The sequence below is a fragment of the Leucopleurus acutus genome, assembly GCF_964270905.1.
Source record: "Leucopleurus acutus genome assembly, chromosome: 13".
In the NCBI taxonomy this organism is placed as follows: domain Eukaryota; kingdom Metazoa; phylum Chordata; class Mammalia; order Artiodactyla; family Delphinidae; genus Leucopleurus; species Leucopleurus acutus.
The window spans coordinates 23,624,039-23,646,958 of record NC_139155.1 but is presented as its reverse complement, the minus strand read 5'-3'; the positions used below and the strand labels follow the sequence as shown (position 1 = coordinate 23,646,958).

The window sequence follows — 22,920 nt, the reverse complement described above, 5'->3', positions numbered from 1 at the left end:
CCCAGGGCTTTCCACAGCCTACGCTGAAAGCCCCATCCTACCCACCATCCCTTCTGCCCCACTCGGCATCCCTCCACAGCTCCCTGCATCCTTCCTGGGGTTCTCAAAGTAGGAGGGGCATAAGGGTTCCCTTGGGAGCTCATATGAGATGGAGATTGGAGGACTCTAAGTCAGCTTTGGCCAGTCTGCACATTTCACAAGCACGTCCCCTGATTCTCATACAGGAGGTCCTTGGGGACCGCTGACCTTCAGGATGAAGGTCAGTCTCCTCAGCCCCTCCCCATGTCCCATTTGTCCACATGTACAGATGTCTGTCCTCTGAGCACATTCTAGGTCTCGCTGGCCCCCCAACTTTACTCACACTGGCTCCCCCTGGCCACCACCCCCTCAGATGTTCCCCAGCACAGCTATCCAAGATGTCCCCAACCATGAAGACCAACTGAAACCAACCTCTTCTCATGAAGTCTTCTCTGACCCACCTCAGGACAAAATACCACCCCTCTGTGCTCTGAGCACACCTCTGCCTTGCTGCCTACCACTGACTCTATTTAGTATGCGAGGTGGTGGAGGTCCAGCAGCACACAGGCTAGGGTATGGGCTCTGCAGCTGCATGCCCTGGCCCACTTCCCAGCCATGTGAACTTGGACAAGTTGTGTAGAGAGCCTGCATCTAGAATCTGATGGAGGGATTGTTGAATAAATTCAGGTAAAATGCTAACACAGTGCCCAGCACAAAGCAAGTCCTACATAAATATTGACCGAGATCCTCTCCTGGTCCTTCCCATCATCTTTGCCTATTGAACGTTTCATCTATTTAACCACATTACATGCTCTTTGAAGCCAGGGATGATCTTATTCATTTCATTTCTGCCACACATGGATGACACATTGGACTCCCAGGACACATGACACAGACCTCTGGTCGGCAAGGTGAGGCTGTCAGAGCCCCGCTCCATCCTGACCTGGAAGCAGGGGCAGCCCTCAACAGCCATTCGGTATGAACGGAGCAGCAACCCTTCCTGCCTTCCCTGCCATCCCCCCACCCTAACGCACGCACAGAGCTATGGCTGACTGCACTCTTATTCTTTTTTCTTTTAATAGATCTTTATTGGAGTATGATTGCTTCACATTACTGTTAGTTTCTGTTGTACAACAAAGTGAATCAGCCACATGCATACATATGTTCCCATATACCCTCCCTCTTGTGTCTCCCTCCCACCCTCCCTATCCCACCCCTCTAGGTGGACACAAAGCACCGAGCTGATCTCCCTGTGCTATGCGGCTGCTGCCCACTAGCTATCTATTTTACATTTGGTAGTGTATATATGTCCATGCCTCTCTCACTTCACCCCAGCTTCCCCCTCCCACCCTGTGTCCTCAAGTCCATTCTCTATGTCTGTATCTTTACTCCTGCACTGCAACTAGGTTCATCAGTACCTTTTTTTTTTTTTTTAGATTCCATATATATGCGTTAGCATACGGTATTTGTTTTTCTCTTTCTGACTTATTTCACTCTGTATGACAGACTCTGGGTCCATCCAGCTCACTATAGATAACTCAGTTTTGTTTCTTTTTATGGCTGAGTCATATTCCATTGTATATATGTGCCACATCTTCTTTATCCATTCATCTGTTGATAGACACTTTGGTTGCTTCCATGTCCTGGCTATTGTAAATAGAGCTGCAATGAACATTGTGGTACGTGACTCTTTTTGAATTATGGTTTTCTCAGGGTATATGCCCAGTAGTGGGATTGCTGGGTCATATGGTAGTTCTATTTTTAGCTATTTAAGGAAACTCCATACTGTGGTTGTATCAATTTACATTCCCACTAACAGTGCAGGAGGGTTCCCTTTTCACCACACCCTTTCCGGCATTTATTGTTTCTAGATTTTTTTGATAATGGCCATTCTGACTGGCATGAGGTGATACCTCATTGTAGTTTTGATTTGCAATTCTCTAATAGTGATGTTGAGCATCTTTTCATGTGCCTCTTGGCCATCCGTATGTCTTCCTTGGTGAAATGTCTATATAGGTCTTCCACCCATTTTTTAACTGGATTGTTTTGTTTTGTTTTTTGATATAGAGCTCCATGAGCTGTTTGTATATTTTGGATATTAATCCTTTGTCTGTTGTTTCATTTGCAAATATTTTCTCCCATTCTGAGGGTTGTCCTTTTGTCTTGTTTATGGTTTCCTTTGCTGTGCAAAAGCTTTTAAGTTTAATTAAGTCCCATTTGTTTATTTTTGGTTTTATTTCCATTACTCTAGGAGGTGGGTCAAAAAAGATCTTGCTGTGGTTTATGTCAAAGAGTGTTTTTCCTATGTTTTCCTCTAAGAGTTTTATAGTGTCTGGTCTTACATTTAAGTCTTTAATCCATCTGGAGTTTATTTTTGTGTATGGTGTTAGGGAGTGTTCTAATTTCATTCTTTTACGTGTAGCTGTCCAGTTTTCCCAACACCACTCATTGAAGAGGCTGTCTTTTCTCCATTGTATGTTCTTGCCTCCTTTGTTGTAAATTAGGTGCCTGTATGTGTGTGGGTTTATCTCTAGGCATTCTATCCTGTACCATTGATCTATATTTCTGTTTCTGTGCCATACTGTCTTGATTACTGTAGCTTTCTGGTATAGTTTGAAGTCGGGGAGCCCAATTCCTCCAACTCCGTTTTTCTTTCTTAAGATTGCTTTGGCTATTCGGGGTCTTTTGTGTTTCCACATGAATTGTAAAGGTTTTGTTTTAATTCTGTGAAGAATGCCATTGGTAGTTTGATAGAGATTGCATTGAATCTGTAGATTGCTTTGGGTAGTATAGTCATTTTCACAATATTGATTCTTCCAATCCAAGAACGTGGTATATTTCTCCATCTGTTTATGTCATCTTTGATTTCTTTCATCAGTGTTTTATAGTTTTCTGAGTTCAAGTCTTTCGCCTCCTTAGACAAGTTTATTCCTAGGTATTTTATTCTTTTTGTTGCAGTGGTAAATGGAAGTGTTTCCTTAATTTCTCTGATTTTTCATTGTTGCTGTATAGGAATGCCGAAGATATCTGTGCATTAATTTTGTATCCTGCAACCTTACCAAATTCATTGATTAGTTCTAGTAGTTTTCTGGTGGCATGTTTAGGATTCTCTATGTATAGTATCATGTCATCTGCAAACAGTGACAGTTTTACTTCTTCTTTTCCAATTTGGATTCCTTTTACTTCTTTTCTTCTCTGATTGCCATGGCTAGGACTTCCAAAACTATGTTGAATAAGAGTGGCAAGAGTGGACATCCTTGTTCCTGATCTTAGTGGAAATGCTTTCAGTTTTTCACCATTGAATATGTTGCTTGCTGTGGGTTTGTCATATGTGGCCTTTATTATGTTGAGGTAGGTTACCTCTATGCCCATTTTCTGGAGAGTTTTTTATCATAAATTGGTGTTGAATTTTGTCAAAAGCTTTTTCTGCATCTATTGAGGTGATCATACGGTTTTTATTCCTTAATTTGTTAATGTGGTGAATCACATTGATTGATTTGCGTATATTGAAGAATCCTTGCATCCCTGGGACAAATCCCACTTGATCATGGTGTATGATTCTTTTAATGTGTTGTTGGATTCTGTTTGCTAGTATTTTGTTCAGGAGTTTTGTATCTATGTTCATCAGTGTTATTGGTCTATAATTTTCTGTTTTTGTGATATCATTTTCTGGTTTTGGTATCAGGGTGATGGTGGCTTCGTAGAATGAATTTGGGAGTATTTCTGCCTCTGCAACTTTTTGGAAGAGTTTGAGAAGTACCGGTGTTAGCTCTCCTCTAAACGTTTGATAGAATTTGCCTGTGAAGCCATCTGGTCCTGGACTTTTGTTTGTTGGAAGGTTTTTAATTACAGTTTCAATTTCATTACTTGTGATAGGTCTGTTTATATTTTCGAATTCTCCCTGGTTCAGTCTTGGAAAATTGTACCTTTCCAAGAATTTTTCCATTTCCTTGTGGTTGTCCATTTTATTGGCATATAGTTGTTTGTAGTAGTCTCTTATAATCCTTTGTATTTCTGTACTGTCAGCTGTGATTTCTCCTTTTTCATTTATAATTTTATTGATTTGCATCCTCTCCCTTTTTTTCTTGATGAGTCTGGCTAAGGGTTTATCAATTTTGTTTATCTTCTCAAAGAACCAGCTTTTAGTTTTATTGATCTTTGCTATTGTTTTCTTCTTTTCTATTTCTTTTACTTCTGCTCTGTTCTTTATGATTTCTTTCCTTCTCCCGACTTTGGGTTTTCTTTGTTCTTCTTTCTCTAGTTGTTTTAAGTGTAGGGTTAGATTGTTTATTTGAGATTTTTCTTGTTTCTTGAGGTGAGATTGTATTGTTATAAACTTCCCTCTTAGAACTGTTTCTGCTGCACCCCATAGGTTTTGGATTGTCATGTTTTCATTGTCATTTGTTTCTATGTTTTTTCTAATTACTTTTTTGATTTCTTCAGTGATCTCTCGGTTATTTAGTAGCACACTGTTTAGCCTCCATGTATTTGTGTTTTTTACAGTTTTTTTTCCTGTAATTGATTTCCAGTCTCATAGTATTGTGGTCAGAAAAGGTGCTTGATATGACTTCAATTTTCTTAAATTTTATGAGGCTTGATGTGTGACCCAAGATGTGATTTATCCTGGAGAATGTTCCATGTGCACTTGAGAAGAAAATGTATTCTGCCACTTTTGGGTGGAATATTCTATAAATATCAATTAGATCTATCTGGTCTATTTTGTCATTTAAAGCTTATGTTTCCTTATTTATTTTCTGTTTTGATGACCTGTCCATGGGTGTAACTGGGGGGGTTATAGTCCCCTACTATTATTGTGTTACTGTCAATTTCTCCTTTCATGGTTGTTAGCATTTGTCTTATGTATTGAGGTGCTCCTGTGTTGGGTGCATAAACATTTATAATTGTTGTATCTTCTTCTTGGATTGTTCCTTTGATTATTATTATTATTATCTCCTTTGATTATTCCATTGATTATTATGTAGTGTCCCTCCTTATCTCTTATAACAGTCTTTATTTTAAAGTCTATTTTATCTGATATGAGTATTGCTACTGCAGCTTTCTTTTGATTTCCAATTGCATGGAATTTCTTTTTCCATCCTTTCACTTTCAGTCTGTATGTAGGTAGGTCTGAAGTGTCTCTTGTAGACAGTGTATATATAGGTCTTGTTTTTGTATCTATTCAGCCAGTCTGTGTCTTTTGGTTGGGGCATATAATCCGTTTACATTCAAGGTTATTATTGATATGTATGTTCCTATTACCATTTTCTTAATTGTTTTCGGTTTGTTTTTGTGGGTCTTTTTCTTCTCTTGTGTTTCCCACCTAGAGGAGTTTCTTTAGCATTTGTTGTAAAGCTGGTTTTTGTGGTACTGAATTCTCTTAGCTTTTGCTTGTCTGAAAAGCTTTTGATTTTTCCATTGAATCTGAAAGAGATCCTTGCTGGTTAGGGTAATCTTGGTTGTAGGTTTTTCTCTTTCATCACTTTAAGTGTATCCTGCCACTCTCTTCTGGCCTAAAGAGTTTCTGCTGAAAAATCAGCTGATAACCTTATGGGAATGCCTTTGTATGTTGCTTTTTGTTTTTCCCTTGCTGCTTTTAATAATTTTTCTTTGAATTTAATTTTTGTTAGTTTGATTAATATGTGTCTTGGTGTCTTTTTCCTAGGATTTATCCTGTTTGGGACTCTCTGTGCTTCCTGGACTTGGGTGACTATTTCCTTTCCCATGTTAGGGAAGTTTTCAACTATAATCTCTTCAAATATTTTCTCAGACCCTTTCTTTTTCTATTCTCCTTCTGGGACTCCTATAATTCGAATGTTGGTGTGTTCAGTGTTGTCCCCGAGGTCTCTGAGATTGTCTTCCATTCATTTTTTCTTCTTTAATCTGTTCCTTGGCAGTTATTTCCACCATTTTGTCTTCCAGCTCACTTATTTGTTCTTCTGCCTCAGTTATTCTGTTATTGATTCCTCCTAGTGTATTTTTCATTTCAGTTATTGTGTTGTTCATCTCTGTTTGTTTGTTCTTTAGTTCTTCTAGATCTTTGTTAAACATTTCTTGTATTTTCTCAGTCCATGCCTCCATTCTATTTCCAAGACTCTGGATCATCTTTACTATCATTACTCTTAATTCTTTTTCAGGTAGGTTGCCTATTTCCTCTTCATTTATTTGGTCTTGTAGGTTTTTACCTTGCCCCTTCATCCGTGACATACTTTTTGCCATCTCTTTTTTTTTTTTTAATGAGTGGGATTGTGTTCCTGTCTTACTGGTTGTTTGTCCTGAGGCTTCCAACACTGGAGTTTGTAGGCTGTTGGGTAGAGCTGGGTCTTGGTGCTGAGATGAGGACCTCTGTAAGACATCTGTCCAATGAATATTCCCTGGGGTCTGAGGTTCTATGTTAGTCCAGTGGTTTGGACTCGGAGCTCCCACAGGAGGAGCTTTGGCCTGACCCCCGGCTCATGAACCAAGATCCCGCAATCCATGTGGGGTGGCAAAAAAAAAAAAAAAAAAAACGAGAGAGAACAATAACAAAGTAAAAAATAAAATTAGACTCGGAAACTAACAGGTATGTTAGAAAGAACATAAAGATAAAAATATAGATGAATCAACAACCGGAAGGTACATCAGTACTACAATAGTAAGAAAGAGAAGGAGGAAGAAGGAGAAAAAAAGAAAGAAAGAAAGAAAAAAAAGGTGGGGGGAGGCCTTGGCTGTGGAGGGCGAGGTCTAAGCAAGGGCAAGGTTTGGTGGTAGGCGGGGCCTACGCTCAGGACCCACAGGGCTGGAAAAGGCCCTGGGGGCTGTGGGGAGTGGGGCTTAGCCTCAAGGAACAGAAGGGGCCCAGGCGTGCCCCCCACCGCTGGCCTCAGAGGGAAGGGGACCTCACCTGGGAGCACAGCAGGCTTCCTGGACTCGAGTGGGCAGGGCAAATGCCCTCCTCTCCTCTCCTGCTCCTCCCGTCTGGGAGGGCCCCTCCTGCCTGCCTCTGCTGTTCACCCCTCGGCCTCCTTCCTATGCCCCCAGGACCCATGCAGCCTGGAGGGGGCTTTGGGGGGGGTGGGTATCGGCCTGGGAGCTCAGCAGCCTCCCCAGCCCGAGTGGGCCGGGAGATCAACCTCAGCTCCTCTCCTGCTCTTTCATGAGGGTCCCTCCCACCTGCCTCTCCTGATCTCCCCAGCCTCAGGGGTGCCAATCCTGTCTGGCCTCCACTTCTCCTCCCCCTTCAGTCCCCCCGCGTCCTACCAGTTCACTTGGGGGTTCCTCCCATCTCCTTGGGCGTCAGGGTCCCCACCAGCAGCTGGCAGGCGCCCTAGTTGTGGGGAGACGCTACCTTGGCGTCTTCCCACACCCAGGGCTTTTATTCTTGGGAGAGTGTTGTCCCTATTTAAATTTGCCCTACCTCTGCAAGGTGCCAGTAGGTGCATTAAAGGGTGACATGGAAAGTTTATGGGATCAAGCCTTCTCCTCCAGCCTTCTGACTCCCAGACCCAAGAGATCAGGCTTGGGCCAGTGGAGGCACAGAGAAGGCAAGCTGAGCAGAGCTGAAGCCCACCCAATACAGGCTCGCCAGAGCAGCGGATGGGTGCCCACCCTTCCAGGGTGAGTTCGATGGAGGCTGCTCTGAATTCCTTGGCAGGCAGCTGGGACTGAGTGTGGTTTTCTTGCTCCTTCAGCAAAAAGAATGCTCAGCTTTAATTCTACCCTCCCTCTGGATCTGTGGGGGGTCCCTAATTACTCTCCTCCTGGGGCAGCTGCTACCAGATTATTTCCAAACACCTTTAAGGCTTTCAAAGTCAGAGCCTCTCACTGGCTGGACATGACTCCAGCACAATGGGCTGGTTGGAGTAATAGCTGAAGAAGCCCAAAGTCCCCATGGTGGGGTCTAGACAGGAAACCATGTCCACCCCTCCCAGTGGTGCCTCCGGAGTTGCCTTCTCACCGGAAACACCAAGGGACAGGCTGGCAGGAGGACTGGGACACTAGGGAAAGGGTGATTCTGGTCTTGCCTCTTACACTCAGGGGGTGACCCGAGGAGTGTCCGCTTCCCGTCTCCCCAGCGTGGTGATGAGACAACATGCCCTGCCTGTGCCTGCTGTCCCACCCAGTGGTCAGCCTGCCGATGGGCGAGCCCCAGGAGAGACCATGTCTGATCACTGAAGACAGCTTCCTCTACATCCAAATGGAGCTGAAACTATCTTCACCCTGCAGGCTCCGGCAGGAAAGCCATTTAAGGATCTCTGTTGAGCCAGTACACTCACGGATTTATGGGCCTTTCTGATAAAACTGAGTCTCCACTCCTGGGTATCCTTAAAGATTTTTTTTATTCTAGAAAATTCTGACTTTTGCCCCATCCACTCAACTAAAACTCCTCTGTTGAATCCAGATCACCAGTATTGTGTGGTGGGCCCCAGTGCCTCTCCCACTCAGACACCCAGGGCTCATCTCAGCTGAGGGCAAGACCTCCAGCACCTCCCCGTGTCTGCCCCACAGACCCAGGAATGCAGGCTCCCCTCTGTTCCCATCCCCCACTCCCCCAGGGCTCCCCTTGCTCCAGATCCTGGCAGAAAAGCCACTGCACCTTCCCAAATTCTCCTCTGTCCTGTGGCTTCTGAAACATATCAGTAAATCCCCTGACTTGAGGGACAAGTAACTTGAGGGAAGCAGCTAGTAGTTGACAAAAATCTGGCAGGTTCTTGGTTTTCATTCAAAGGTAAGGAAAAGCCAGGGGTGAACTTTCTCAGCTGTTATCATGGCCTTGCCCATAATTCTGGCCCTGGGGCAGCCTTGCCCATGCAAACATCTTTCTTTTACTTTCAGGGAAGGTGTTTCAGAAGGAAGCTCCCTGTGTCCCACTTCAGCTCCAGACTCTGCAGATAGGCAGGTGTTAATTATAGGGAATTCTGTCCCATACAAGATTGCTCATTTACACATCAGAGTAAACTCACCTTAAGTCACCTCCCCTCTGGGTACTCTTTAGTCTTTCTCTGACACACTCACCCTCTGACTGGAAAATAAAATTGGACCATTCTTTATTTGTAAGCCACCCACCCAGATGTGAGCTTCTACAGTCTGGCTTGTCTCTTTCCTTTCTAGAATCAAACTTAAACTCCTAACAGATTACTCTTCATACAGCAATGTGGATGAGTCCAGATGCATTATGCTAAGGGGGAGAATTCAGACCCAAAAGGCCACACGCTGTGATTCCATTTATATGACGTTCGTTCTGCACAAGCAAAACTAAAGGGATGGAAAACAGTGGTTTCTAGGGAACTGGGGCTCGGGGGTGACCAGAAGGGGGCACGAGGGAATTGTGTGAGCTGATGGAATTGTATGTCTCTTGATTATGATGGTGGTTACATGATTCTACGCTTTGTCAAAACTCATAGAACTATACCCTAAAAAGAGTGAATTTTACTGTTTATAAATTATACTTCAATAAACCTGACTTAAAAATAAATTACTGGGCTTCCCTGGTGGCGCAGTGGTTGAGAGTCCGCCTGCCGATGCAGGGGACACGGGTTCGTGCCCCGGTCCGGGAAGATCCCACATGCCGCGGAGCGGCTGCGCCTGTGAGCCGTGGCCACTGAGCCTGCGCGTCCGGAGCCTGTGCTCCGCAACGGGAGAGGCCACAACAGTGAGAGGCCCGCGTATGGCAAAAAAAAAAAAAAAAAAAAAAAAAATTACTTACACTTGACAGTCCTTTCTGGAAGAAGGCAAGGCATAAGACAAAAGCTGACAACTTTTCTAAACTCCTCATCCACCATTGAAAGTGGGAACTGGATCTCTCCATAAAATCAGGTCTGTTAAAGAAGGGGATCCGTGGTTCCCCCAGAAGGTGCCCCATTTTGAAGGGGCTCAGACCATGTGAGACGTTCCTTACTCATCCATCCATCTGTGTTCATTGGACATTTCCTAGGAGGCAGACTTGGCAGTAGGCAATGCAGAAATGGCTGTGAAACAAGATACAGCCTCTGCCCATGAGGGGTGAATAGTCTAGTGGTCCTGGGGGTGGGCTGGGTGAAGGTGGAACTGCGGAGAAGTAAAGAAACAGTAACAAGACAGGGATCATGAAGCTCCTGGGAAGGGGCATTCAACCTCATCCCAGGGAATTGGGAAGCTTCTGAGAGGAAGCAGCCTGAGTGTGAGTTAGCCAGGAAGGACAGTGGGTGTGAGGACACCCATCCCTGGCAAGTACACATGCAAAGGCCCAAAGGACAGAGAAAGGGGGCATATTTTAAAAATTATAAGGAGCTCATTTTGGAGCATCGAGGCTGGGGAATGGGTATACCTTAGTCTTGTCTTCCTTCCTTCCACCAGTCTAAGGACCTGCTCTAAAGAAATATGTGCCACAGAGGAGAGAAAACTGCTGTAACTCAGGGCTCTCAGGTTTAAAACATAATAAATCTTTGCTCAACAAGTGACGAGATTTCAGATTAATTGATCAAAAGCTCCTGGGTACTTGGGCCTCCTAACGTTTCACCTGCTTTTAACCTAGGTCTGTGATACTTTTTACATCAGCAAAAAGGAAAATTAGATGCTAAATTGGAAATTACAACAGCAAGTAACAAAACCGTCCCTAGAATTTCTCACTGGATCCCCCTGGTGCTAATTATCTGACCTTGACCACCAAATAGGTCTATTTTTTCAATTTAGAGAGACCGTTCCTTGTAATTCAACAGACATTTCCCAGATTCCACTGTTGGGCCAGCTTTGTGAATTACATAGAGAACAACCTCCGAATTGCCTGGCTATACTTCCCTATCTGTGCTAAAGCACCTATGCTGTCACTATATGCCATAGTGAGGGATTCCACGCCAGACCGCACATTGAGCAGTGGCTGAAATCAGCTAGAACATCTATCCCCCCAAAGACACTCTGTAGAACTCCCAGAATCCTCTGGGCCAACCAAAGCTGTGTCCACTCTGCCTTTTAGGGCTGCTTCCAAAAGCCCTTCACCCGCACCCATTATGAAGCTGGCCTCATCCATTCCCAGCAGGGGCTTGGCGTCTGACATCACGGCAGAATTAATTTAATCATCTGCACCAAAGCAACTGGCTTGATTTAAATTTTACAGCTCTTTCTGACATTCAGCCACTGAATAAATCAAATCCCACTGTCTCGTCGTTACTCTGTTGATGGTGATAACAAACTCAAGTACGGCTCCTCCTTTTCCATCTTCTTACTAGATGAGGGTAGAGTGCTACGCGTCATTACATCAAGATGGGCTGGGAAAGCACTGCTTCTTAAATAGTGTCATCCTGGATCCCTTTCCACAGAAGAGAACGCCAGGGCCTCATAAGATTCCCCCACCAAAGCCTCTGAGCCCCACAACCCTGCCTAAACCCCTCTAACCAGACGATCAATGGGAAAGGATGGAGAGTGAAAGGGGTCCTGTCTCCCTGGGAAGGGAAAGGAGGAGAGGCATGGGAGGGGGGGTGTCTACAAATGACTGATTACTGGAAGCCTGGATTTTGTCTTCCAGGGTTACCTGTCAGAAGGGTTGGTAACGAAATGGTACCGCTCACCACGCCTGCTCCTCTCCCCTAACAACTACACCAAAGCCATTGACATGTGGGCCGCTGGCTGCATCCTGGCGGAGATGCTCACGGGGAGGATGCTCTTTGCTGGTAAGCTGCTACCCAGGCACCTTCCTTCTCCTCTGCTGTAGCTCAATAAAAGGGGAAAACAGGGCTTCCCTGGTGGCGCAGTGGTTGAGAGTCCGCCTGCCGATGCAGGGGACACGGGTTCGTGCCGGTCTGGGAAGATCCCACATGCCGCGGAGCGGCTGCGCCCGTGAGCCATGGCCGCTGAGCCTGCGCATCCGGAGCCTGTGCTCCGCAACGGGAGAGGCCGCAGCGGTGAGAGGCCCGCGTACCGCAAAAAAAAAAAAAAAAAAAAACGTGGGGGAAACACATGTTAATCACAGACATGCTAGTCTTTCTCTTTGGCGTCACCTCTGCAGCTTTTATGGCACCTGATTTATCAACCATTTCAGGCAAAATACTGGAGAGGCTAAAAAAAAGCCTTTTGAGCACAGAACTTTCAAAATCAATAATCGTGTATATTCAAACACCTTGAGACTGACCCCTGAAAACACCCGTCCTACATTTTCAGCCCCTTCCTCCCCTCTCCCTGCCACTGTGAGAGGTCGGTCTGGAGTGCTCATTTGGAGAGGGGACCCCACAAGTCTCCCAGAGTCTCTGAACTGAGCCTACATGAGCCCACTGCAGGGAGAGGCCAAGGGACTCGTTCAGAGCGGATGCTGATCCGTAGGCACTTTCTGGGTCAGCGCTCACAGCATCCACAAGTGCTTAGTGCCGCACAGGGCATCATGGGGGACACGGAAGAGCCCCGCCCTTGGCTACCAGCTTCTGGAAGACTGGGACCCCATGGGAATCGGTGGTAAGGGAAGGGAGCTCTGTGCAGCTGGGTGAGTCAGGGGCATTTCTTCAGGAAGACGGGGCCTAGTTGGATTTAACCTGGTAGAGGTAAACGGCAAGGCTACTCATGCCAAAAGGGAAAATGGAGGAACTGGAGGTAAGAACAGCCTGGAAGTCAGAGGGGGCAGCAAGGATTCAGACCTGACCCATCCCAGCAGCGTCAAAGCTCTGAAGCAGCATCCGTGATGGCCTAAGCATAGAAGGGGAGTTGAGTTTCCAAGATGCACAAAGCCTGAAGCTTCTTACGGATAAGGATGGTATTCATGGAGATTACACTCCATTTATGGAGACGACACTCCATAAATAATCATTTGTTGAATGAGTGAATAAGTGAATGAGTGCTTGAATGCTCGACTCCATCCTGTCCCACAGACCTGGCACAGTCTGTCTTCCTCCCTCTGCCCAAAGGAGCACAGAGGCAGTGTGCTCATGACACGTCCCAAGCTTAATTTGTTCTTCCTGACTTTTTTTCCTCCTAATGGAAATCCAAAAGGTAAGACTCATTCCTAGCCTTAAAATCACTTCCTTCCCCAGCCCAGTAAAGGACATGCACAGAGGCATATGGGAAAGAGCATTTGGAAAGCCTTGGGCCAGGCTGTTCCCATCACTTTAGCGATGGCTGACTCAGGCTATATGAGACTGGTCCATTCCAGAGGCACAGAATGCTAGGGGAACGGATGGGGCCCCAGAGACTACCCCTTCTTTCTATATTTGACCAAGCCCCAGAGATGGCAAGCAACTTGCCCACAGTCACACAGCAAGTTAGTGGCAGAGTGAACTCAGGTTCCCTGGCTCCCAGCCCAGCTCTGGTCCCCCTGCCCCAGGGTCATAGAGCGGCCCGGGAGCTTCCACACACGCCAGCCACGTGGGCAGCACGCTCAACCATCTGGTGTTTACCTCCCCAGGGGCTCACGAGCTGGAGCAGATGCAGCTCATCCTGGAGACCATCCCTGTGATCCGGGAGGAAGACAAGGACGAGCTGCTCAAGGTGATGCCTTCCTTCGTCAGCAGCGCCTGGGAGGTGAAGAGGCCACTGCGCAAGCTGCTCCCTGAAGTGAACAGCGAAGGTACCAGAGTCCGACGGCCAAGCCAGCACCTGGAGGCAGCACTCTGGTTTCACCCTGGGGGGCTGGGGCAGGCAGTCTCTTCCAAAAGGACCAAACCGAGTCCCTAGACACAGAAGCTGGGGACCCCTGGCAGCGGGCATTTGCCCTCGCTCCTTCCAGACTGAGTTCGGCCATCAGGCCACCCTCAGGGCGGTCACAGCTGGTCCTCCACACTCTACCCCTGATTTTGCTTCCTTTTCCTTCTTTCTCACTTGCCTCCCTCCCTCTCTTCCATCTCCCTTTATTTTTCCCTCTGTAAGGCATGGTATGGTTTCATCAGCTTCAAAGCCAGACCCAGGCTCAGTTCCCAGTTCCACCAGTGACTGGCTGTTTGGCCTTGGGCAAGTTTCTTAACTTCTCTGCATCTCAGTTTCCTTAACTGTAAAATGGATGTAATAATACATGACACACAGGGTCACCGTGACAAGTAAGTAAAACAGAATTTGTAAAGCCCTTAGCATAGGATAGTTGCTCCATCGTCTGAGATGTTACATTGCCACCAGCCTTCTACCTGCTAGAGGCTCCCTTAGGAAACCCCTATATCAGGTAGGATATGGTCTTGCCAATTGTAAAAGAAACCCAGATTATCAACAGCTTAAATAACATGTATTTCTTATTTAAGAAAAAAGAAGTTAAGTTTATTTCTCTCTTATATAATAATCCAAAGTAGATAGTCTAGGGCCAATGTGGTAGACCTGCTCTACCAGGGCCCAAGCCCCTTCTGTCTTGTATTTCTGCCACCTTAGGGTGTTGCCCTTACCAGCTGGGGGAAGGCGGGGAAGGAGGGCAGTTCCCTTGACTTAACCTCACCTCCATTCGTGTCCTGTTGGCCAGAACTTAGTCACATGGTCCCACCTCGCTGCAGTGAGGCTGGGAAGTGGACACTTACTCCATTGCCACTCTGTGTCCATTACTATGAAAGAGGAGAACAGACATGGGGTACAGCTGTCTCTGCCACGCTCCTCCCCATCAAGAAACCAAGAACTTGGACTAACAATTTCTCTGGCCATGATCCCCATTCAATCTGTCTCAGTTTCCCCATCTTTAAGGGAGGGGGCAATCTGATTCCCCACAAATGAAGACTCAGCCCATCCACATTTACTTTGATTCCTAGGCCTCTGTAGAAATCCCACCATGTGACACAAGGTTCAGAATTCTCAGGAATTCTGGATCAGGGATGTGTCACCCATGTCCCCAAACCACCACACGCACAGCAGTCCCTCGGTGACTTGGCTCTGAGTGTGGTGGGCCTGTCTCGCAGAGATCAGAGACATAAGTGATGGCCTAGCTGGGAAGATGGAGTACACGTCAGAGATGAGCAGATGAAGGAACGCATCCTAAGGGGCTAACGAGAGCTCTGGGTATTTGGGGAGGGGAAGAGAGCCACCAAGCACTGAGAGGGATAAAGAACCGGCCTGGAGGACTGGTGAGGGCTCAGATCAGCGGGAAGCTGACTGTAGGAAGTGAAGCTGGATAGGTGAGAAGGGCCAAGAGACTGCAGGGCTCTGAATACCCAGCGGACGTGTACAGACTTGACCCTATAGCCGAACAGATGATCACGAAAGCTTCACCCTCCCAATGCGCCCGCTTCAACCACAATTCTCTTGTCTGCCACTGGGCTTGAAAAGTGGCCCCAATCAGCCTGGCCTCAGGGCAATGAGGTATGGCTGAAATGAAACTTCAGTGGGAGAAAGGGTATCACGCGCACCTGTCCCTAAGAGTCAGTTGGTGACTCTCGGTTTGTCCTGGATTGTCCAGTTGAGGCCCCGTAGGCCTGGGAAGAGGTGGGAGTCCTCTCTGGCTGTCACCCTCAGAGGCTCGATGGACACAGTCTGGGTGGACTGTATCCCTCAGCAGCCGAGACAGCCGTCACACCGCAGGTTCAGGACAAGGGAGCAGGCCTGAGACCACGCCAGGGCGTTCACTTCTGAGCTCCACTTACAAGAAGAAACTATATCACAAAGGACAGAGCTGATGAGGAAATCTAATAGACAAAACAGGGAAAGGAGTCCTCTGGGTGCAGCAGGGGTGAGGGGTGAGGGGCCCTGCCCACCTGCCTCTTGATCTCCAGAGACACCCCTGAGAATCCTTCCTGAGGATCCCTGGGGCTCTGAGAAGTCCAGCTGGGAATCCACTGGGGCCACAGAGAGGTGACACAATTGTACAGAAGCCTCATTATATTAGAAGCACTAAAGAAAACATGTGGGAGTTTGAACTTAGAGAAAAGGAGTTGGTGGAGGCGGGGCGGTGTGGTTATGAGTTAAGGTGAAGCCAGTGCTTTAGCCCATAAACCTGAAGTCTCTGTGGCTTACCCGCTAGCAGTGTATTCACTGCTCAACTCAAGTTCAGACAGAGTGGGGAAACCTGGGGGCCGCGCCTGGGATGCTGGCCATGTGACATCTTCAATCATAACTTTCAAGGCTCCCCACTACCCGCAGGGCACCAACTTCCGGCCGAAGACAGGGGAAGGGAGAGCAGACACTCCTGCAGGAGGTTTCTATGGGTCTGGCCTGGAAGCAGGGTACACACATCATTTCCAGCCCCTTCCCATTGGCCCCAGTCACACGGCCACACCGAACTGCGGGGGAGGCTAGGAGATGTAGGCCAGTTGTGTGCCAGGAGGACAGGAGGCTTGCGTGGGACATGACTGCTGCCTTGAAACATGATGGGAACAGTCATGGGGAAGAGAGAGCATGCTGACATGGGGGGACCAGAGAGGGCAGAGCGAGGCTCAAGGGCAGGAGTTAAAGGGGCAGATTTAGGTTTGCTATAAGGCAGGATTTTCTAACACTTGGGCTTCCGAGAAGTGTCTGGGCACCTGCTGGAGGACCAGCTGTCAGAGAGAGGTAAGGGGAGATGCTCATCCTTACTAGAGTCAGTGAAGCGGCCTTCGGGGCTGGCATTTTCCAACGTCAGCGTTCGCTGGGTCTTTCTTAATACTGATGATGATGGGGATGACGCCTGCCAACGTTTAGAGCTCCAACTCTCTCACTTCCTTGTCAAAAGGTTCAGGGTAGTAGGTGGGGCCGAGCGAGGGGCTGGGAGCCCAAAGAAGAAAAGACTTGCCCATCCTGGAGCTGGGCAGTGGCAGAGCTGGGCCCTGCACTGCCTGATTCTTCCCAGTCCTGGGAATCTGTGAGGCTGATTCTCTTTCAGGTCTGCAGCCCTGGGCCCAGAAGCATGCCCTGAGCCCCCGAGCACTGGGGAGGGATCAGAGTTACTGCTGCTTAACCGATCTTTCAGTCTAGGATTATGGAACAGAACTGCATCCTCCTGGGAGGCCAGTGACCTTCAGAATCCATCGATTTCCAGAATCACTGATGAATTTTTCCGCAGAGAGGTCCAGGGCTGGTGTGAGGGGCAGGGTAATGGTGCAGGCTGAGGCCCACCCAGGAGCCCCTCAGAGGGCACAGAAGCCTGGCCCTGGGCTCAGCTGATTTCCTCCTTTTCCATGTGGGCTGTAACCTGATTAGCCAAGCCATGGTTTAAGCGGAGCCTCCAGGGCTGAGAAGGAGTACAAACCTCCAGACCGGACCTGCCCTGAGATAACCCGGGGCTGAGCTCACAGGGCAGACAGGTGTCCCTACCCCCGCTCAGGACAAAGGGCACCTGTGCGCGGAGGTGATGTTCAGCCAGTGCACACCCATAATGCCCTACAGGTGGCTGCCATCTTGATATACCTTCATGCTGGTTGGCAAATAGCCACCGCACAGGGCTCCTGAGTGCTCGTTTCCACGCCCAGGTTCAGCTGCCAGGTCCTCCCCTTGATCTAGCCACTGAAGGGTTACTGCCTGGCACAGCACGGGGGCTTCAGCCCAGGGGATAAATATTTTGAAGATGGCCTTTATTTGTCAAACCTCCAGGGGCAACATATGGTAGAAAGGGCTCTGGACTTAGGAGCCCTGGGCTGTGAGGCTCTGTCCCACCCGCCTAGCTCCATGGCGACCCTTCTCACTGAGGCTTTTTGCTGCTGGGTCCCCCACCCGCTCCAGCAGCACTCAACCCATGACAAACGAGGGTGGGGATGGAGATACTCCAGCTTCCCCCGCCCCCGAAGTGGGACCATCTCTGAGGTGTGTCCCATGCCATCTCTTGGAGGACCCAGTGGAACGGAGCCCCAGGGGCTCTCAGCAGGAATGGTTCATTGGCACATCCCCTACTGGCTTCTTCCCCATTGCCCTACTGGTGCTTCCTGGCATCACTGCCACATAAACTACCTCCACCCCATTCCTTGTCTCTGGGGAAATCCAGCCTAAGGCAGAGTTCTAGCCCTGGACCTCCTGTAACCTGAGTCACTGTACCCCTCTGGACCCCTATGAATTCATTAGCGAAGTCAAAAAACAGCGTCTGCTCTGAATTTGTCCCTGGACTGTGGTGAGGATCCTGAGAAAGGAAACATCCGAAAGCCTTTTGACAAATGGAAAAGTACAAACACTAGGGGATGTCCCCATGCTGAGGAGTCTTATTCTCAGCTTGGCAAGGGCACAAATGACCTTCCTGTCCTGCTCTGCTCTCCATAGCCATCGACTTTCTGGAGAAGATCCTGACCTTTAACCCCATGGATCGCCTGACCGCCGAGATGGGGCTGCAGCATCCCTACATGAGCCCGTACGCTTGCCCCGAGGACGAGCCCACCTCGCAGCACCCCTTCCGCATAGAGGATGAGATTGACGACATCCTGCTGATGGCCGCCAACCAGAGCCAGCTCTCCAACTGGGACAGGTGCGGTTCCAGCCCTGGAGTCTGGAACCCACATTCCCGTCCTCTCATTTCTATTTGCCTCTGATCCTCCATGACCTTTCCTTCCGTCTCCCAAGTTCTATAGCCCATAGGTCGCTTTCCCCAGCTTAGCCTCCTGCCTTTCTCTCCTGTCCCCAGACATTGCTGGTAGATGACCAGCTATGTCCTGCATGCGTGGTCGGGGCCTGCCTTTGTGCAACACCGGTCACCCCAGCTTTCCAACCCACCCCAAGTGTACTGCACACAGGGCTCAATACAATGTTGGGCAAGCATTTAATGAGCCCGCACAGCCAGAGCTCATGTCTAGTAGGCTGGGAATTTGCCCCAGAAAAGCGAAATGCAGCAACGCAAGACAAGAAAACAATGTGACATTTACCACCACACAACACCTTCATGCCGTTCACATCATTTGCACCTCCTGAGATGCCAGTAAAGGGGCACCATTATTATTATCGCTCATTGACACACGAGGAAGCCACAGCTCAGAGAGGTTAGAGATTGGCATTGTGTCACACACCTAATTCCTGGCCTATGTGGGCCCTCCCCAATCTGCACCCATGTCAGACACTGCTAAGCAATCACAGGACTCTTCCCTGCTAAACTGAGCCGGGCCTCAGAATCCTTCTCAACACAGTGTGCCCGGAAGTCACTACCAATGAATCAGAGTTGGATAGAAGATACAGTTTTTGACAATCTCCGCATAAGCACACAATGATCTCTTAGGTCCCTTCCTGTTCTGATGTTCCTAGATCAGGCACCTAAACATTTGGGCATCACCATCTGCTAATTCTGGAAGGAAGCACTGGGAGCCGCTCGGTTTAGAAATAGAAGTCGAGGGCTTAGAAGCTAGGACTCCGAGGGGGCCTAAGTGGGAGCGCTGCTGTTCCGAGAATGTGACAGCTAGTTACATAAGTGACAGATGAGCAGTTTCTCCTTTCCAGTCATTTGACAGATGATGGATTTCAGATTAAGGAGGCTCTGAGGGAGGGTCAGGGCAACGTTGCTATTTCAGGACAGGTTTGTTGGTTTGTTGTTGTTGATTGTTGTTATCAAGAGTTGCCAGCACATAGAGATTAATGAAGACTCTCTCCTCTGCCGCCCCCGTGCTAGCCCTGCCCTTGACTGTGGTTCCTGCAGCCCCTCGTCCTCTACTCCACAGCACCTGGGGGCACGGAGCATTGGCTCTGCAGGGTTTGTCCTCTGCTTTTCATGGCTATGGCATGGCGTTGGTGTCAGGAAGACTGTAGCAGGGTTTCTTTGGCCCCTGCCCATCAACTCTGACCTCTTCTAAACCTGGTGCCCCTCTGCTCCCGACCTGTCCCATCACACCTGCATGAGGAAGGCAGGCAACAAAGACAATGACAAACCCCTTCCCACGGGCCCTGCTGCTTTGGGCAAACTGCTTACCTCTGAACGCTAGTGTCCTCATCTGTGAAGCAGGTGGTAGCACTCACTCCACAGGGTTGCCTGGAGACTGCAGACACCTTACATCTGGCCCTTGGCCTGTAGCAGCCAATGGTGACGGGCTTCACAAGTTCTTCCTCCAAGAAATCCCTGCAATTTCAAGGACCCTCATGGGAGGAGGCAGTGTTCACCTCTAGGAGGGACTCCTACGATAATGGCATCACTGGGAGGGTGGGGAGAACTGGGACCTTCCTGTGCCTCGCACACCACAAGGCGTGGACTGCAGCTGCCCGCCTGCCCGGTCACACAGCCAAACCTGCCTGTCCTTGGTTCTTCCTGTGTGAGCCCTAGGCCTCCTGTTCTGGGAGCGGCTGGCTGCAGCCTGAGGCTTCCCCTGGGCTCCCTGCCTCTCCCCGCCCCCTCGATTCTGCATAGAACACCTGGCACAGGGAGGGAGGGCTCAGCCCAAGCTGATGGCCTGCCCACCTGCCCTTCGTTTGCTCTTGGCTAGCAGACTTGGCTCTTCAGGGCCGCAGGACAGTTGACGGAGGGCAGAATTCCAAGGATCTCTGGCCTCTCCTGAGGGTGTCTGTAATCTTTCAGTACGCCCTGCCTGCTCAGCATCTACGCAAGGTGCTGCAGGGCCTCCGACCAGATCCACTATGGCAGGGGGTCTTAGCCCTGGCTGGAACTTAGAAACACCTGGGGAGGTTTGACCACCACGCAGATGCTGGGCGCCTCCCTGGACCTCCTGAATCAGCATTGGAGATGCGGGGCAGGCATGGAATTTTATTTTTAATCCCCCCCACAAGTGATTCTAATCTGAGCCAAGGCTGTGAAGCCCTCATTAGGGCCCTGCTACTCAAAGCGTGGGCCAGGGACCAGCAGAATCAGCATCACTGGCAGCCTGTTAGAAATGCAGACTCTCAGACCCTGCCTCATCTACTGGATCAGCAACTGCATCTCAACAAGGTCCCCAGGTGATCTGTGTGCACATCAAAGGTTGAGGAGTGCCGCACAGGTGCATCCACTAGAAAGTACCATTACATGAGGAGAGGGGTTTTGTTTTGTTCCCTGCTGTGTCTGGTCATGCTCAGAACACCGCCTGGCACATAGGAGGCGCTCAAGAAATATTTGTAGGATATGCAATGAACACAAAAGGCTACAAGAGTTAAGCCGGGCAACCAGTCCTTCTGCCTGAGCCCTGGAGGTTCACCGTTACTTTGTCCCATCACCCTCTCACCTTGGGAGGTGAGGGAAGGAGCTGGAGGGGCTGGGAAGGAATGGAAAGCCGGCCTGTGGGTGGCAGACAGGGATCAGGGGGGTTGGCTCCCTCCACAAAGCCAACCCGGTTGGAAGGGTCCAATCACCATCCTGTCTTACCTTTGCAGGTACCCTGTGAGCCTGTCGTCGGACCTGGAGTGGCGGCCCGACAGGTACCAGGACGCGAGCGAGGTGCAGCTCGACCCGCGCGCGGGCTCAGCGCCGCTGGCGGAGGACGTGCAGGTGGACCCGCGCAAGGACTCGCAGAGCAGCTCGGAGCGCTTCCTGGAGCAGTCGCACTCGTCCATGGAGCGCGCCTTCGAGGCCGACTACGGGCGCTCCTGCGACTACAAGGTGGGGTCGCCGTCCTACCTGGACAAGCTACTGTGGCGCGACAACAAGCCGCACCACTACTCGGAGCCCAAGCTCATCCTGGACCTGTCGCACTGGAAGCAGGCGGCCGGGGCGCCCCCCACCGCCGCGGTGGCGGCGGACGCGGGGCCGCGCGACGAAGAGCCGGCCAGCCTCTTCCTGGAGATCGCGCAGTGGGTCCAGAGCACGCAGGGCGTCCCCGAGCGCGCCAGCCCGCCCCCCGACGGCCCCGAGCGCCGCCTGTCGGCCTCCCCACCCGGCCGTCCGGCCCCCGTCGACGGGGGCGCCAGCCCCCAGTTCGACCTGGACGTGTTCATCTCCCGCGCCCTGAAGCTCTGCACCAAGCCCGAGGACCTGCCGGACAGTAAACTGGGCGACCTCAACGGCGCCTGCATATCCGAGCACCCTGGCGATCTCGTGCAGACTGAGGCCTTCTCCAAAGAAAGGTGGTGAGGGCGGCGGAGGGGCGCTCCAGGCCATCCCGAAGGCCGCCTCCCTGGCATCTCCACCACCCCTGCCGCCCCTCTCTGCTGCCTTGCGGTTAGCAGAACACAGGAAGGATCCGAGGAGCGAGAGGAATGTCCATTTCTTAAACTGCCTTAATAACTAGCCTTTAACCTCTGGGAGTGGGTTTGAACAGGAGCCGAGATTGGGGGTTGATCACTTTCCCAGTGAGGACGAGGCCCCTGTGCTTTTATAAGTGGCGGTGTACAGGGCAGAAGTATGTCTTAGCAGTCTGCAGGCCCCACCTGGGTGGCTGTGTGCAGTGGAACCTTGCAGGCAGAGTGTTGGAACCACCTGGCCCAACTAGCCTCAGCTGACAGATGTGGAAGGACAGTGAGGCCCAGAGAAGCAAAGTGACTCTAAGTTCAGGGCCTAGTCAGTGTCAGGGAAAGCCTTGAACCCCAGGCCCCTGGCCCCCAGGCCAGTGTCTGTCCACTAAACAGTGTCTTCCTCTACTGGCGTCACTCCGGCTTTTCGCTCAGAAAACTTGGTTCAAGATGTTTCTTCCCTGTCCATTACCATCTGACCCATTCTACGTGCTTTAACTCAGAGCAATGCCCCTTGAACTCTGAAACTGGAAACTGAGCCAGCTTCTTTCCCTTAGTCACCAAGCATCTTTTTTTCTGGCTCCTCAAGTACGTAAATATTCCCATCTGCCTCACCCCTGTAGTATTTGCCTCACCCCGTGTGGTCTGAAATTTTGGTTGCAGACCAGACCAGTTTGGGCTCTGTGGGTAAAATAACCCATTCTCCCAGGCCTGTGCACACACCTTTTGCAGAACTTCCTATGCACTTTCCTGACACACGCACAGACACAATGACACAGCTCTTGCTCCCGAGGGAATGTCATACACGGGCGAGTTTGAAGACAGCAATTCCAAGAATCCCTCCAGCCTGCCCCACACCCCAACCCCCATACTCATAGCCCCGCTCCAAGCCTACCTTGGGAACTCATGTTCTCGGCATGAATTGCTCACTTGGTGGAGAGCAGTGAGGTGCCTGCCTAGAGCAAATGTGTTAGGAGAGAAGATTTCACACAGGGCCCATCCGACTTCATTAATACTGCCCTTGATTTTGAT

General features: G+C 49.7%; 1 protein-coding gene across 1 annotated transcript in view; it reads left to right on the top strand.

Annotated features, from left to right (window-relative positions):
- MAPK4 (mitogen-activated protein kinase 4) overlaps positions 1 to 21,790 on the top strand; it is a gene marked incomplete at its 3' end in the record, with an annotated part of 75,003 nt that extends 53,213 nt beyond the window's left edge. The window contains exons 2-5 of the mRNA XM_082853273.1: positions 11,495 to 11,639; positions 13,358 to 13,519; positions 18,079 to 18,280; positions 21,094 to 21,790. Of these exons, the coding sequence (XP_082709399.1) occupies positions 11,495 to 11,639; positions 13,358 to 13,519; positions 18,079 to 18,280; positions 21,094 to 21,790 (1,206 nt within the window). The remainder of the gene's footprint in view (positions 1 to 11,494; positions 11,640 to 13,357; positions 13,520 to 18,078; positions 18,281 to 21,093) is intronic.
- Positions 21,791 to 22,920: the final 1,130 nt, after the last annotated feature.